Genomic DNA, 15,719 nt, shown 5'->3' with positions numbered 1-15,719 from the left:
TACTATAAATACTCCATTTTTAGAAAGATTACGATATCCCATTCTTACAAGGATTTATTACAATGTTTTTTTTTTTTTTTTTGATTTATTACAATGTTACCATGTTGTTTGAATTCTTATTACCAAAAAAAATTATTTGAATTCTTTGTAAAAAAAAAGAAATGATTGAATTGAACCGGAAACAAAGTCGGTTCAACTTGGGTCTGTTCGGTTAATAAAACACATTGAACCGATCAAATCATCAATTTGGTGAGAAAACCTCATTGACCAATCATATCACTGCGAGGGTGAGAATGGCTCGAAACGACTCGCGATCTAGGTCGCCGTCTCACCGCCGACGATACTCTCGCTCGCCTGTCACTCATCGTAGCAGCCGTCGTACCAGGCGCGACCGCAGCCGCTCGCCCTACCAATCAAGGTCTGCAACAAATCTTTTCTTACCTTAGATATGTGAGATAGATGTGGATAAGCGAATCTCGAAACTTATGGTGATGTTGGGAATTAGGATTAGGGTTTTAACCAATTTATGTCATAATTTGGATCTTTGTTGTTTTGCGAATGACTTAAGATATCCATTATAGTTCGTTATTTAGCTGCTTAGTGTAGTAGATTAGAAGAAGCTGCTCTAGTTTAACACATCTTCATAACAGTAGGTCTCCAAATTTTTGTAGGCACAAGAAGAGCAGATCTCCTACACCGAGGCAACGCCAAAGGAATAGAAGTAGTTCATCTTCGCCTTCCGAGCATAAAATTGCGATTGAAGTGAAGAAAGAACAGGAGGAGAAGGCTAGGTAATTGGTTTAATGTTTTTTCTGTCTTTCAGTTTGCAGTATGCTTTCCCAGTTTTGTGTTTGAGGCAATATAGCATTTTGTTTCCGTGGGAGTCGTTTTCCAGGTTGGGAGATATATAAAAGTTCCTTCACATTAAACTAGCATATGCAAGTATTGAGTAAAGTTTGTTGTTCACAGTGACATATCTATGGGCTATGTGGAATATTGTAACCTTAAATGAACGAGCATATACATCTCTAGGAAATTTTTTGCTAGTGAGCAAATTGAAGGTAATCTATTTCTCGAAGTATAGCTCTATTATGTTTATTGGCGTAATTTGAAATGTCGGCTGTGAGAAATGTTAACAGAAGTAGAGTTTTGTCTCCTTATCTAAATTGATTAGTTTTTGAGCTGTTAGAAGAAGAATTACTGATCAATTTATGCATTTGAAAATGATCTGATCTTTAAAACTTTCTCTTGGCTAGTGTTGACAGAGTTGGTCTAATTCTTAACTGACTATTATTATTTTTCCTGGTAAACTAAGATTGCAGCATGAGGCTGAGCTAAAACGGCTAGAAGAAGAGACTGCACGCCGGATCGAGGAAGCAGTGAGGAAAAATGTGGAGGAAAGGATGAAAAGCAAAGAAGTTAAAGAAGAAGTAGAAAGGCGGACAAAGGAAGCCTATGAAAAGGTGTTTCTTGATGTGGAAATACAGCTGAAGAAAGAAAAAGAAGCTGCTCTAAACGAGGCAAGAAAAAAAGAAGTAAGTCTAGCTGTTTGTTTATGTTGTTGCTCTGTTTGTTTGGTTTTATGGTTTTGGAATAGAGGCCTAAAGTAAAAACTGGGGAAATAATTAAAGGAACAAGCTCGGAGAGAGAGAGAGGAGCTGGATAAGATGTTAGAAGAAAATAGTAGGAGGGTTGAAGAATCTCAGAGGAGAGAAGCAATGGAGCTTCAACGTAAAGAAGAGGAAAGGTATAGAGAATTGGAGCAGTTGCAGAGACAGAAGGAGGAGGCTGCAAGGAGAAAAAAGCTGGAAGAAGAAGAAGAAGAGATCAGAAATTCCAGAAAGTTATCAAATGGAAACAGATCACGATCTAAGTTGCATTTTTGAATGGGTTTATAATTAAGGAAAACCTTGATTAATGAGAGTCAAGTTTGAAGGAGCATTTGATACATGTATCAGAGTATAGAAAGATACAGTTGACTCGTACTACAGTATTTAGCTGACCCTTCCATTTGAGCTTTGTTGTTTCACTTATGTTTATCATTGGAAGAAAAAATGCAATTCCCGTTGGATTAGTATTCTAACTACATATCCTTGTTTCTAAAGAATGAAGGACAACAATACAATGCTTTATAATAACTTTGGCGGGCTTTTGGCTGGCACAGATTTTTGATGGCTGGGCCGGGCTGGATCTGATCAAAAAGCCTTTTTAAAAATGTAAATTAAGTAGATAGAGAGACTTCCATGGAGCTTCTTATTACTCTTGTCAATTGTCATATTATGTATTTTTTTTCTTTTAAGTATAACCATAATACTAAAAGAAATATTTGACAAAAGAGAACCTATATAAAATTTAAATAATTCTTTCGACTTTGTAAGACAGATATATAGAGGAAACAATTTCTAAAATTGTGCCAATTCAAGTCCAAAAAGTCATCTACAAAATTTTAAAAATCTGCAATTTGGGAATTGGGACCACAGTTACAAAGTCTTTCTCATACTCATTTGTTTTCTTATGTTTTTGATAGCTACGAGGCTAGTTACTAACATACCCCACAAGAGGAGATGAATGAATATTTGAGATAAATAAAGGTGATGCACGTACATGACTATATACTGATTGAAATGATCTAATCTGCATAAGTGTGCACATATTCTCTTATATAGTAATTAAGAAGTGCGATCTTCATGGTGCATGCGAGGATCATCATTGTGATCTGGGGGGAGTTCCACTGTCAACGGAATCAACGGAAAGCAGCTTAGCCGCAATATTTGACATTTTCTAAGCCGAAAGCATCATTAAAAACCAAAAAAAAAGTCTCTCATTGTCAGATAATACCGTACGTCCAACCAAGTCAATATCAAAACAAGGATTTTCTTGAAAATAACTTACCTAAAATCATTAAATAAAAGATGATCGTTTCGGGAACACTATAGAGAATCGAGTTGAGAAAAATATCACTGTGAAAAAGACGTGTCATCGTCGCGTAGTGTTAAACTTTAAAATATTATTTAAGTTTTTTGTTAGAAAGAGAGAGAGAAAAAAAAAGAAAAGAAATGGTAGCTAGAAGAGATCGAAACTGGGATTGAAAGATGCATATGATTAGACTGGGTCATGGGGATCTGGAGCATGGCCCTCGATATACACTTGACGTAAAACCAAAGTGGGACGCGACCCAAATTTCCCATTTGCCTTTTGCGCGCATGCCTTTCGTTACTCTGTAGAAACCTCTTTACTTCTCCTTTCCACTAAATCATCTCATCTATAGCATCAATATAAATATTATCACCCCACCCATATTTTTAGAATTGACCAAACCCTGAAACAAAGTTGAGCAAATAACCATTACATAGATCTCTATATGTTTTCCTTAAACCAAAAAGTACAAATTTAGGTTCATAATATTTTATTTTCTATATAGAGCCCGGAGAAAAATTTAATTTCATAATTTCAATTTCTCAAATATTTAACTTTTATATATGCGTATTCAACTTTATTTTTTTTTTAAAAAAAACTAAATACGTTTCAGATGAACATGTATGTATTTTAATATATATTTTTTGGTAAGAAGTATTTTTAATATTGGACAAAATGAAAAGTGTTTTAAATTTTTTAAAAAGAAAAAAATAAAAAAATGTTAAGATATAATTTGGAATATATGCAGAAAATATTCTGAGACGATCACGAGGAAGGCCAATAGAAGGCGAGATAGAGAATAATGAAAAGATATATACAAAGAGGTGTTTAATATTTGGTGGGGCAAGCTCGATCTAAATCTCAAGACCAAAGTTTGCCTTGTCCTACTCTCACATTGTCACATGTATCAAATAATAATAATAATAACAAGAGAAAAAAACATAAACCACGCATATTTATATAATCGATAATTCGATATATAGTACAATTCATGCATGTACACAAAATGCGTTCTAAAAAAAAAGACACATGAATGAATGAATATGTGGACAGATAAGTCTCTCTTTTTTTTGGTTTTGGGATTTCGATATAATTTCTAGGTTGAACACGTTTTTTTCTTCTTTATATGATTAGTCTGATTGCGATATTCGTAGTGATCGTCTCTGATTCTTTCAGCACATTTCAACTACAATGAAATATTTCCCCAAAAAAAAAAGAAAAAAAACTTCCAAATTAAGAAGATTTATAGTTCACTATAACCACACAGTTTGACTTTTCGGAAATCGAATTAATGTAACATTTCCAGGGAGTAGTCAAGTTTGAATTATAAGATATGAAACTATATTTTTAGATATCTGATTCAGATCAAACTGCAATGTCCCTGCAGCTCTTAAAAAAAAAATTTATTTTAAAAATTGCACGTGAAAATACAAAAACATCTTAGTATCTATGCAAACTACATAGTGTGCATGGGTTGGTTAGCTCTCAAGAGTCAATATGTTGCTTAGCTCTCAAGAGTCAATATGTTGCTTAGCTCTCAAGAGCCAATGCTATAGAACAAAATGTTGGCTAGCTCTCAAGAGCCAATGTCAAAGAACGAAATATTCTTTTTTAAAAACTTATATATATTTGATGTACAGTTGTAGAAGATTGGATTGCAAATATGCTACACAAAACTTGTTAAAAATTGATCTCATTTAGTCGTGTTTTCAGAAACGATCGTCAAAATCATGTGTCTAATGAATGTGATATTGTGAACACAAGAAGAGGGGTTATGTTCTTTAAAATCTTAGAACAATAAGCTGATATCATCATCCGTATATATATGTTTTAAAAACAACCCTTATCCGAAATCAAACTATATTTGACGCAAGCTTAAGCTTATATATACGGCCGGCGGATTGTAGGATCTCAGAAATATTAAACTTCAGCAAATCCAAATTTTACCAACATTAACGAAACAAAATTAAGCAAAATGTTACATATGCCTCTCGTTCATTTTTTATATTTTCGGTGCAACAAAGGTTGGGAAAATAGAAAAATGAAACGAAAATGGTGGCGATTTATGAAACTGATTCGACCGATAATATAGAAAATTAGATTATTCTCTCGGGTAGTTATAATAATGGTAACCATAGCTCCTCTCTTCTTCCTCCCGCTGCTGCTGCTGTTGCTGTTGTTGTTGCGTTTGTTGGGAGGAAGAAGAAGATGAAGAAGGCGTTGAGAAAGGCTGACTAAAGAGACTCGACGTGTAGTACGATAAATCAACTTCATTGTTACTCGTAAGCAATTGAGCGTATTGAAGAATGTCTTGGTTATAGTTCATTGGCCACGAAGGAGTAGTAGAAGATGGAGCAGGCTGATGAGGAGGAGGTGAGTTCATTGATTCACTGCCTCCTCTTGTGGCAGGAGTAATGGTTGTAGTAGTAGTAGGACCTTGGACCCGTTCAGGGAAGTTTAGTTTAGCCTTGGTGCCTTTGAATTTGAGGGCGGCTCGATCGTAGGCTAAAGCAGCTTCTTCGGCTGTCTCGAAAGTCCCGAGCCAGACACGGGCTGCTTTCTTTGGATCGCGGATTTCGGCAGCCCATTTTCCCCACGGTCGCTGCCTTACGCCTCTATAGTGTCTCCTTCTTGGTTGATCTTGCATAACATGACATAACGATGATAAGAATTAAAAAAATAATTACATATTGCATGTACAGTTTCTACATGCATGAGAAGATTTATATTACGTGTGATTTTAACGATTAATTATATCTAGCAAGAATATGTTAGTTTGATATTTATGATTTAAAAGAAAGAAAAAAATGAAATGATTTAATTATCTAAAGATGGTGCATAATACAATAACACTTAAAACGATCATCAACTATGTGATATTATGGAACTTTCCACAGAATACAATATACTATTCAACTCATAAGATTTAGATGGAATCAAAAATAAGGGTGATCAATCCTGCAATTCAAGTGGATTACTATACATTTTTACTGAACCAAAATCAAAGTTTGAATCAATATCCAGACTATATTTCCGGGTGATTTTTATTGTGTGTACAAATTAAAGGGATGACGTATATAAATCTAACATAGCATTCAACAAAATTAGATGTTGGGACTATATATCACTCATTAAAAAAATAAACTAAGACTTGATTTTAGATAAAGACATTGCGCCTGAGTCGTTTGACATATTCGGCTATTAAGTTCTAACGCACTCCAAAGAAAAAAACGAGTTAATCATGCATGTTGAAATACTTCAAAACATTGATAAATAAAAAGACAACCATAAAGTTGATGCCTATCTAAAGACAACTAATTTCAAAAAGAACATGCGTGGTCAAAAATTACTCTATCTAGCTAGTTAGGTAAGAAGCCATATGTAGGTTATATATATGTTTGACGAGTAAAGACATGAGTTTATTAAAATACACTATCTAACTTGTACTTTGAAAAGAAAAATCTACATGTATTAAAAATTGAAAAAAAAAAGGATAGACACGTAGTAGTATGCTGATCGGTGGTACAATTAGAAGGAAGGTTCTTTACGGAAAGTAAATTAAATGATAGAGATGCATTGAACTTCAACTTCAACTTCAACTCGAACCTAACCTCTATATACAAATTCCTTTTTTCCCCTCAAAATTTTTTTAATTATTAACTAAGAGAATCGACGGAAAGGGTTATTAATAGTAAGTCTTTAGTTAGTTAACTTATTATAACCAAGTTACATACATCAGCTAGGAAACAAAAAAAAAGAAGAAGAAGTTTTAAGCACTTAATTCTAGTAGTAGAGAGACGTATGATGAAAGCATATAATTTTTTGATAATCACCTTGGTCTTGTTGAAGTTGATCTGATTTATCAAGCTCTTGTTTGACAGGCGGGTCAGTCGGGTTCTCGATGGCACGGCTTAGAGCGGAGACCATGGCGGTGACATCAGTCTCGTCCCAGGACGGATTATCATCAGCCGCCGCCGCCGCCGATGTTTGGGGTGGAACCGGTCCCTTTCCATACCTCCGATCCACTTTTACAACACAAAACACACACACACACACGCAGAAAGAAGAAAGAGCAAACGTATGTGTGTATACAAAGAAGACTTTTGAAAGGAACTATAAGTTTGAAATCAAGAACTTTGGGGGAGTGACTAGTAGTACATGGAGCTTTGGCTAGTATGTGATGAAAAGAAAGGAATTGGGAGCAAATAAGGGTTTTTTGTTCTTTAGATAAAGGGCTATGTAGGATGATGTGATATTATTATTATGAGGAAAGAAGAGGTGACGAAAAGGGTTTTTATAAAGAGAGAAGATGGAATAGGATCATCCCTCCTCTCTACTCGAAATAAACCTTTGGAATGGTGCGGTGGTGGGGCCGTTCTTTTGAGTTCATACTTCTCTTTTTCTTTTTCTCATTCTTTTTTTATTTCTTTTGTTTTGTTTTGTTTTGTTTTCTAGAGCTTATTTGAACTTCGCATGTTTTGGCAGCAGTGTTATGCACAAATTAGGAATGATTGCGGATCCAACTTTCTTCTTTTCCTTTTTACAAAAAATATAAAATGATAAATATATAATTGCATCTGTTTTAGTTTCATTGGTATAAATGTTTGCATCATACTGTATATAGTAGTAAATTTTGTAAACTCTGCATAGTTAAATAATAAAAAATAAGATTATGCTTATGCTTATGCTTATGTTTATGCTTCATATAGTTCCATTGGAATATGTTTATGCTTCATATGTTGTGCTTAGTACAACTGTTTTTGTGATAGATTACTCATCTACTTTTACGGCCTGTCTAAATATTAATTATCCTCAAATCGCCCAATGTTAATTTTCTTAAAAGATTTTTGTGCAAAAACCAAGTTTAAAAGCGTTTTTATTTTAGATTGTTTCATACTATATTTATGGCTTTAAATTTTAAATTTTACATATATTTGTTTCTCAATGATTTTGATAAGACGACTAAACAATCCATTTGGAGTAAAACACAAATAACTTTGGGCTGATATGATATATGAAAGATTTTCAATCACGAGAGACGATCATCAATTCATCATAGATAAGCACTTGGTGAATTCTTTGCTATGGAAGAAGCATCAAAGTATCTCTTTCTAAGATGGTCTTGTATTTACTTCACATTCGACTTTCCTTTTCCAAAAGTCATAAACCATAATCCAGTTTGACGGTGAGATCAAAGCTTAGACCTCATGTTTAGTTTAGCTGTCTCTCTAACTCACATGGATCATAAGGAATTTTCTCACTGGACTTTATAAATCTACATGTAAAAGTCAAATTGTTCATTAAACCAAATCCATTACCACTAGTGATCTGTAAACATAGGCGAGAGAAGGTCTTGAATGACATATATACCATCATCATACCCCGTTTAGATACTGATCCAAGATGTTGTGCATTTGTCCTTGCTAATAACTTCACTAATACTTCATTACTAGTTGGATGGAGTGAATATAAATAAATAAACGAACCAATTTAATCCACTAATATATAGATGAAAACCAAACCGAAATCAACAAAACTGATTTAATGTGTAACTGATGAACCTAACCGAACTGAATAATCCAATATTTGATTATAGATGATCATATGTTAAACATGTTATATATAAAATAAAACATTAGTTAACATGTCATATTACATAAATCAAACTAAACCGGAATCAGAATAACCAAACCAAATTGCATCAAACTAACCAATAAGAAAACCAAATTACAAACGGTTTAATTGGTTTTCGTTTCTATGAAAGCGATAATCATAAAATGAACCGCAACAAAACAAAACCGGATTGTCCCCTCGTTATTTTGGTAGGCATGGACTCATCATGGCTCATAGTGGTGAAGTGTAAAGATTTAAAGAACGGTTTGGTTTCATCTCAAAGTTTTGTCCATATAAAACATTTCCAAATTCGGTCCTGATTTAATAAAATGCTCTGTTTCTGAGTAAAGACCTGGAAATTCTCATTGTTGTGTTCCATTTTGCAGACAACAATGAACTAGTACAAAAGACTTGATCAATATATATTAGAAATTATACACATTCAGACAAACTAGTACACATTTAGTTTATTGAAACCACAACAAATCACTTGAATCAATATATATATTAATCCAAGGAAGAACAATCAAGTACTGAAGAATTTGGCTACCACACATGTCTCCAATACTTCTAAGGCTTTCCCTGACTTAATGCATCTGGGAGTTTTGTATTGACCGGTGGAAGCACCTTGTGAGATGAAGAAGTCCATTAGAGATTCAAACGTTCCTTGACGCACCACTCTTATCTCCAGAGGCCCAACCGATCCGTCTCTGAATCGACATCTCTTGTAAACATTATCAAGCGACTCCTCCATTACCACACAACACTTGGAGAGCGCTTCTTCATCGAGCTCAAGGTGTGTCTTGTTCTTATCCTCCTCCCCCTCTTTGGCTTTTACTTCCAAGTAAACCACGTAGTGACCAGGAAATGTTGAGGTGTCAGCATAACTGGTGAAGTCTTCTAGAATGAGACCTGATGACTCGAGTACGAGCTTTGCTTGACTCACAGCCTTAAACAGATCTTCTTCGTTAGTTTTATCGGAATCGATGCTTAAGACCACGTTCTCTCTTCTTACAAACTTAAACTGAGGCGCGTTGTTGTAGAAGCCAGTCACCAATACAATATCTCCCACTCTCATCCTATACAAGCCTGAACCAAAAAAATCACATATTCACTAACATTAGTTAAAAAAATGAAAAGAATAATAAATAATGCATTTTATTGAATTCACGGTCGATTTATTTAGCTCACCAGCGAAATTTGTGACCACGGGTTCATAACTGCACCCAAGTTTCACATCTTGAAGGTCGACTACATCGTTGGTGTCTCCATCCATAGGTATGAACTCAAAGTAAGACATGTTTGGCATGAAAGCGTAAGACACATCTTCAGGTTTGCACAGAGGATCTAGATTGATCCCGAATGTGGTCTCTGAAGAACCGTAGGTTGTTGAAACGAGAGGCAAGTCGTCACAATAGTAGTTCAACATGGGAACGTACTGTCCCATTGAACCTGTAACAACGGTTTCAATAAATTTGGTGTTTGGCCATAGTCTTTTGACTATACCTTGCCAAGACTGGCTGCAGATTTCTTCGATTGTGTCTGCTAATTCAGGACGTGGTCCTCCAAGGACCAAAGACACAGAGCTTTGACAACCCAAGTCTGTGACCCAGCTGCTGAGATGACCTGATCGGATGTTTGAACACAACTCCTCCCAAGAATTCTCAAGAACCTTGATCGCTCGGACCATGACTGAAGCAAAGATGGAACCCATCCTCACAACCTCGTCTCTTTGGACTAAGCCACAGAGCAAATGGCAGTATAGACTTTCGGTGTTGTTAGGGCATAGGATGACTTCATCAGGGCTCGTGAACGAGTAGTACCAGTTAGATGGCCGGTTCTTGAAGTAGTCGCTCTTAAAATAGCTGCTGGTTGCGACTCGAGCAGGCAAGCCAGAAGGAGTCATTATTTCTTGTTTAGTGAAGAGAAACATCATCCCTTTACCTTCCTCCACACCTTTCACATGCCTAAACAAAACAAGAAGAGATTTGTCCATCAATGGTCTGATCCAAAATAAAATCGTTTATAAGGAAAACATGTTACACTTACTTGGTTATAACTTGACTACGAAGATCGTAGATAAATGTCAAATTGTCCAAGTACTTGTTGTTCCATGGCATCATCTTTTGTGCTCCTCCAGAAGTTCCCGAACTACAGAACAACACTCGTCTAATTAAGAACATGTATATGGTTTAAAATTAAAAATAAATAAAAACTATATATAGAAAATTTCTTATGTACCTTAGCAAGAAACCGGTGATGGGTCGGGCGGAAATGATATCGGATGACTCTCCATTAACGATACGGTCGATATAAGGCTTAATATCTTCATAGGTCACGATCGGCACATTTTTCTTGAAGAGCTCTTTGTCGAACCTCTCGGTGAGAAAACGTTGGAGATACTCTGTATTTGTGTTGGGAGTGATTATCTCCTCCAACAAGTTGTCTTGTATTTGCTTCACATTTGAAGTTAAATTCTTCAGCCCCGTCTCAAATTCTTCGTTGGTGTTGAAGATTGGCTTCATATTTAGTTCTCTCTAGTTGATGATATGGGATCAGAGAGTTGGACACTTGGTTCTACTATAAATAGCAAGAGAAAATACTTATAAATAAAATGGATTTGGCAGTTCGTGAGTCTCGGTCAATGTTTTTAAATGATATTATTAAGTACAAACTGTAGAAAAGTCTCGACCGAGTAACACAATTTGTTATACCATTCTGACCTTAGCGTGTGTGATGCTGTCACAAAATGCTTCTTCTTTTTTTTTTTGTTAATCTTTGTATTCCAACGAGTTGGCATGTTTTATATATGAGAGGAGTAATTTACATAGGCATCTGAGATGAAATCGTTTTGTTTTAACTAATATTCATGGAAATTTTCGTTTTGTGGAAAATGTATATTTTCATGGATTCCCAAAGACTTTATGATATGTCTAGTTTGGTTTGATTTTATTGTTTTACTTTTTAGTTTTTTAATATAAATTTAGTACTCAATTTTTAATAGATCATGCAAAATTATGATAAAATTGTAATAATTATATGGGTGGTAATATAGTTTAATAGTATAACATTTGACGAATTATGCAACATGGTGGTAAATGTACCATGTCGTCGACTATATTCAAGAAAATTTGCAACTATCATTTTTATTTTCTTTTTCTTTTGTTGGTATCTGTTTCAATGAAGTCAGGAAAAGGCAAGGAAATGAAGGAGAAACACACAAAGAAATTATAAAAAAAATTTTTGCGCAAGAAAAATAGAATTCATAAACAACGACCAGACCACAAAAAGACTCTACACAGAGAGAGTCAATATAAAACTATATTCATTTAGTTGTGACTACTTGTGTGAGTCGTGATCAAGAGTCTTGAACTTGCAGACGAAGTTTCAATATCATCATCTTATATAAAACAACGAACTCGTTTCAAATATGTAACAAAGTATATATATATATTTTGGAAAAAGCATAGTTTATATCTTTCGTTGATGCAATGCAATAGATAAGCAAATAGACGATAAGCAGGAACGACTAGGAAATTGAACAGAAAGAGACTTTAAAACTCACCTCTGCAACAGAGTCTAGTATCTTCTCCAGATTGGATCCACTCAGTGACAGTGGACTCATTTTGTATGGGAAATATATATTGTGAAGATTGTATTAAAACAAAAAAACCAAAACAAACAAACACAGATCAATAAACACAATAAATAGCACAGACAGTCCGGACCAGTGGTGTGTGACTGATGTTTGTTATTATATGGTTCTCGTGTAAGCTCCAATCGTTGTCTTATCTTACCCAACGGTACTATATACATAGATACAGTATGTGTCTTTTTCTTCAACCAAACCAAACATTGTTAACTCATCTTAAACTAATGCAATTGCCGTAAAAGGAAAAAACCAAAACTATTTTCTTGTAATCTCTTCCGTTCTTTATCTTATTCTTCTTATGGGTATTCTCCATGTGACATTTAATTTTATAATATGTCCACCAACCCCTACTACATTTTATTTACTTTATGTATTCTTCTTTCTTTACTGAAATTTCTGAACGGATCAAGACAAAACATAACGGGTTGGGGTTGGTTGACCTTCCACTTCTTTCTAACCAGGACTTTGATTTTAATAGAACATATGAAGTGTGTGTGTGGGCCGTTGAGGGATATTGCCCAGAAATTTTCTGGAAAAATAGAGAAAATTCCAAGTAAACCTTAGCGTTGAAAGCAATTTCTTTATTTATTAGTAGCAAAACAAACTAAACTCAAGTCGTCTCCATCTTCTGACTCTTTCTTATATGCACACCCAAGTGGGGTTTTTTTGGTGTCTTGTGGCATCTTAGGTGTGTCCTTCCAAAACACACGTATCTTTCGTAAATAATGTAAAATTAGCTAAATCATCATCTTATAAATGCATCCGTACGCAGAAACCAAGAGGCCATGGTTAAAGGAGATATCTATGAATTGATCCTTTTAAGCAAGTTACACAAAATGATACACATTATGTGGTTGGTGTTGAGTCATGTTCAACATATTAACGAAATAATATCTTATAAAAGTCGTTTTAAGGCTCAACAATGGTATTATTATTGTATCCGTCCCTCCCATTGATACAAAAATCTATGCATCTCATTTAAAACCAAACTATGAATATTCAGACCAGACTGTCTTCTGATTTGCAAACACTGCAACACCGAGTGGTCTTTTTGATCAAACCATTAGCTGAAACCCCGTCAGAACAGAATCCTGAACTCAAGGAACACTAAGCTATGCTCATCTAACGATAGCTTTGTTTCATGCAAAATCATTGAAGCAAACAAATGGAACCCATGTTTTTTTTCTATCTTAAACTTGTTGAACTGAATCAAAAGTAAACAAAAAAAGAGAGGCAACCTTCTCTCTCAGCATCAATAGACTTCTACCTGCTCATTAGTTCCATATTCCAAGTATATTTTTACATGTCTTTATTTTCCCTGTGTCATCAAAAGGAGGCTCTCTCTATGAAAGCAATCTCTCATCCACAAGTAGATTGCAGTCCTCGTGCTCACAAGGATGTCTTTCTTTAACCCTGGAATCTTCCCAAAAACGGTTCACTAGTGTTGAAACCAAACTTGTGGCAACATCTCTGGCGATCTATCAAGATAGCTTCCAGCAGGAAGTTAAGGTAGCTTAAGTCTCTATTAAACAGTCTCGAAGGCAAACTGTTTCTTACTATGTTACCATAAGTTTGCTAAAGAAGTCTAGGAATTAAAAAATATCTTACATGTGCTGCTAAAAGATGCTACATGTTTGTATCTCATGGACACCAACTTCATCTCCGCGTAGTGTTTTCAACCGAATTGTTCAGACAACTGTTTCATCTACACTTTGCTTGGCACGGTATTGACGGCCATTCCTTTGGAAACTGGTGGAGCTCTCTAAGTCTCCTATTTCAGTAACCCCATCTTCTGTTGCACTTGGTTTCTCAGCTTCTGCTAACTCTCCAGCTACAATAGGCTTTGTCTCACTACAGTTACTACTGTCTTCTCTTACGTCCTTGGTCTTCTTCTGTGGAATGAAGGAAACTTTCTTGAATGATTCTGAATCTGTTGATCCTTCTACAGCCTTGGGAATGTCCATGTACTCTCCTGTTGGGGACTTATCAATCAATTCACAAGATGGGTCAAAGGTGTAACGGGTGTACTTCGAAGGATTTAGCAAGTAATCCGGTACCCGAGCACCAGTTTTACTCTGATGAGATATGCTTTTTGAAGAGGTAGAAGCCGAACAAGCATCTTCAGGCTTCTTTACTGTTTCTTCCAAGAGAGAATCAAACCTGACTCGCTTACTTGTCCTTGCTTCTGAATCTGAACTAGTCTCCTTTCTTTTGAGAATAGGTTTCGGTGGCACAGCTTTGGATGATTCTTCTACGTGTGACTCTTTGCTTTTCGAGGGTTGATTGGCACAAGCTTTAAGTTTGTTGGCCTCCATTTCGTCTTCCTTCAGCCTCATTTTCGCAGCAACATAGTTAGCACGAGGATCCCGAGTCCGTCCGCCAGACAATTTCGAAAGAGAATCTTTTAGAGACAAGTCTTCAACGTCATTCTCTGTCCCTAGTGCGACTTTATCATACTCGTCTTCCTCTGCCTGCGTAAAGAAGCATAAACAACCCTCAGTATCAAAGAAAGCGACAAATACAGCATATACTAGAAACAACGCCAAATATTGTTAACAAGTAAAATTCAAATTCCAGAATCTCGAAGATAATTATTAGATTGAAGACTCACGTACAGAAACTCCCTGAATCACACACCAATATGTTCTTACAGTAACAAATCAATTCTCTTCCATTTTTCAGACTCAGATGAGAAACAAGCATTCAGAGAACCAAATTGATTTACCTCGTCATCGAGAGTGCGGTCAAGTCCCATGGACGCTCTAATGCTCCAGACATCATCAAAATCCTCGGCGCCATCAATATCCTTAAGATCATCCTCTGCAGTGCTAGGGGAGATCCTCTGCTGTCTCAAAATCGCGTCGAACGATGACGCACAAGGAATCTCATCCCTATCGTACGAATCTCGATTCCACTCCCGTTTCTCAACTTCTGTGTCGGAGAGAGTCCACACCGACCCGGGAAGCTGCCGCGACGCCGCCGGAGCAGAAGTCGTAGAAAACTTGGAAGAAGAAGAGGAAGAGGAAGAGGGACGAGAGAAGGCGAGAGACCCGAAGATCTTCGCAACGCGGGATTGGAAATCCTCATTGGCTGATCCAGACGACGCCATTGGGAAAGAGTAGGAAATTAGAAATTGGAAAAACACACAAAATCGATTGGGGCGATAAATGGAAGAAGGAGGAGGAAGAAAGAAAGAAAACACACCGCCTCGCGTGACGTGTGTGATCCTTTTAAGTAAAATAAAGGAAATTTAAATGGGCAATTTATTAATTGGGCCTTACGTAACTAAAATTCCTACAGTTCAGCCCATTAGTGGCCTAGTTGAGTCACTATAGATTGTTTTTACTAACCTGAGGTGTACCAGGGTTTAAGGGGAAATGAAAGAGGCGACAGGCTAAAAAGGGAAAAGAGAGATCTAAAGTGATACTAGATTCATAGCATTAGGTTTGGAAATCATTTGAGAGAGAAAACATACAATATACTAGTATATACTGTATAATAGACTTAATAGTACTATATGATTAGAAGAGAGACCACA

At 35.8% G+C, this 15,719-nt stretch overlaps 4 protein-coding genes across 5 annotated transcripts; 1 reads left to right on the top strand and 3 right to left on the bottom strand.

The window, feature by feature from the left end:
• Positions 1–263: 263 nt before the first annotated feature.
• LOC17881764 (uncharacterized protein At1g10890) lies at positions 264–2,083 on the top strand. Its single transcript, XM_006288458.2, has 4 exons — positions 264–418; positions 672–791; positions 1,316–1,535; positions 1,632–2,083. Exons 1-4 carry the CDS (start codon positions 294–296, stop codon positions 1,884–1,886), a joined length of 720 nt encoding a protein of 239 aa, XP_006288520.2. The 5' UTR covers positions 264–293; the 3' UTR covers positions 1,887–2,083.
• A 2,742-nt stretch (positions 2,084–4,825) lies between these two features.
• LOC17882407 (ethylene-responsive transcription factor ERF113) lies at positions 4,826–7,517 on the bottom strand. Its single transcript, XM_006288488.2, has 2 exons — positions 6,750–7,517; positions 4,826–5,556 (listed from the first exon to the last, which is right to left on the bottom strand). Exons 1-2 carry the CDS (start codon positions 6,841–6,843, stop codon positions 5,018–5,020), a joined length of 633 nt encoding a protein of 210 aa, XP_006288550.2. The 5' UTR covers positions 6,844–7,517; the 3' UTR covers positions 4,826–5,017.
• Positions 7,518–8,894: 1,377 nt separating this feature from the next.
• Positions 8,895–12,186, bottom strand: LOC17883207 (4-substituted benzoates-glutamate ligase GH3.12). The gene is made up of 5 exons (XM_006287311.2): positions 12,095–12,186; positions 10,771–11,109; positions 10,579–10,680; positions 9,721–10,496; positions 8,895–9,618 (listed from the first exon to the last, which is right to left on the bottom strand). Exons 2-5 carry the CDS (start codon positions 11,052–11,054, stop codon positions 9,056–9,058), a joined length of 1,725 nt encoding a protein of 574 aa, XP_006287373.1. The 5' UTR covers positions 11,055–11,109; positions 12,095–12,186; the 3' UTR covers positions 8,895–9,055.
• A 1,110-nt stretch (positions 12,187–13,296) lies between these two features.
• On the bottom strand, positions 13,297–15,389 carry LOC17883213. Of its 2 annotated transcripts, XR_002833634.1 has the most exons (3): positions 14,907–15,389; positions 13,790–14,652; positions 13,297–13,671 (listed from the first exon to the last, which is right to left on the bottom strand). XR_002833634.1 is itself a non-coding variant. In XM_006287766.2 (2 exons), exons 1-2 carry the CDS (start codon positions 15,288–15,290, stop codon positions 13,870–13,872), a joined length of 1,167 nt encoding a protein of 388 aa, XP_006287828.2. In that variant the 5' UTR covers positions 15,291–15,389; the 3' UTR covers positions 13,337–13,869. The 2 variants fall into 2 exon arrangements, 1 of the variants encoding a protein (XP_006287828.2); XM_006287766.2 differs by having other exon boundaries at positions 13,337–14,652.
• Positions 15,390–15,719: the final 330 nt, after the last annotated feature.

Source organism: Capsella rubella, unplaced genomic scaffold (assembly GCF_000375325.1).
Source record: "Capsella rubella cultivar Monte Gargano unplaced genomic scaffold, Caprub1_0 scaffold_6, whole genome shotgun sequence".
Lineage (NCBI taxonomy): Eukaryota > Viridiplantae > Streptophyta > Magnoliopsida > Brassicales > Brassicaceae > Capsella > Capsella rubella.
Note: the sequence above shows the minus strand (reverse complement) of the source record. Positions and strands in the feature narration are given on the sequence as shown.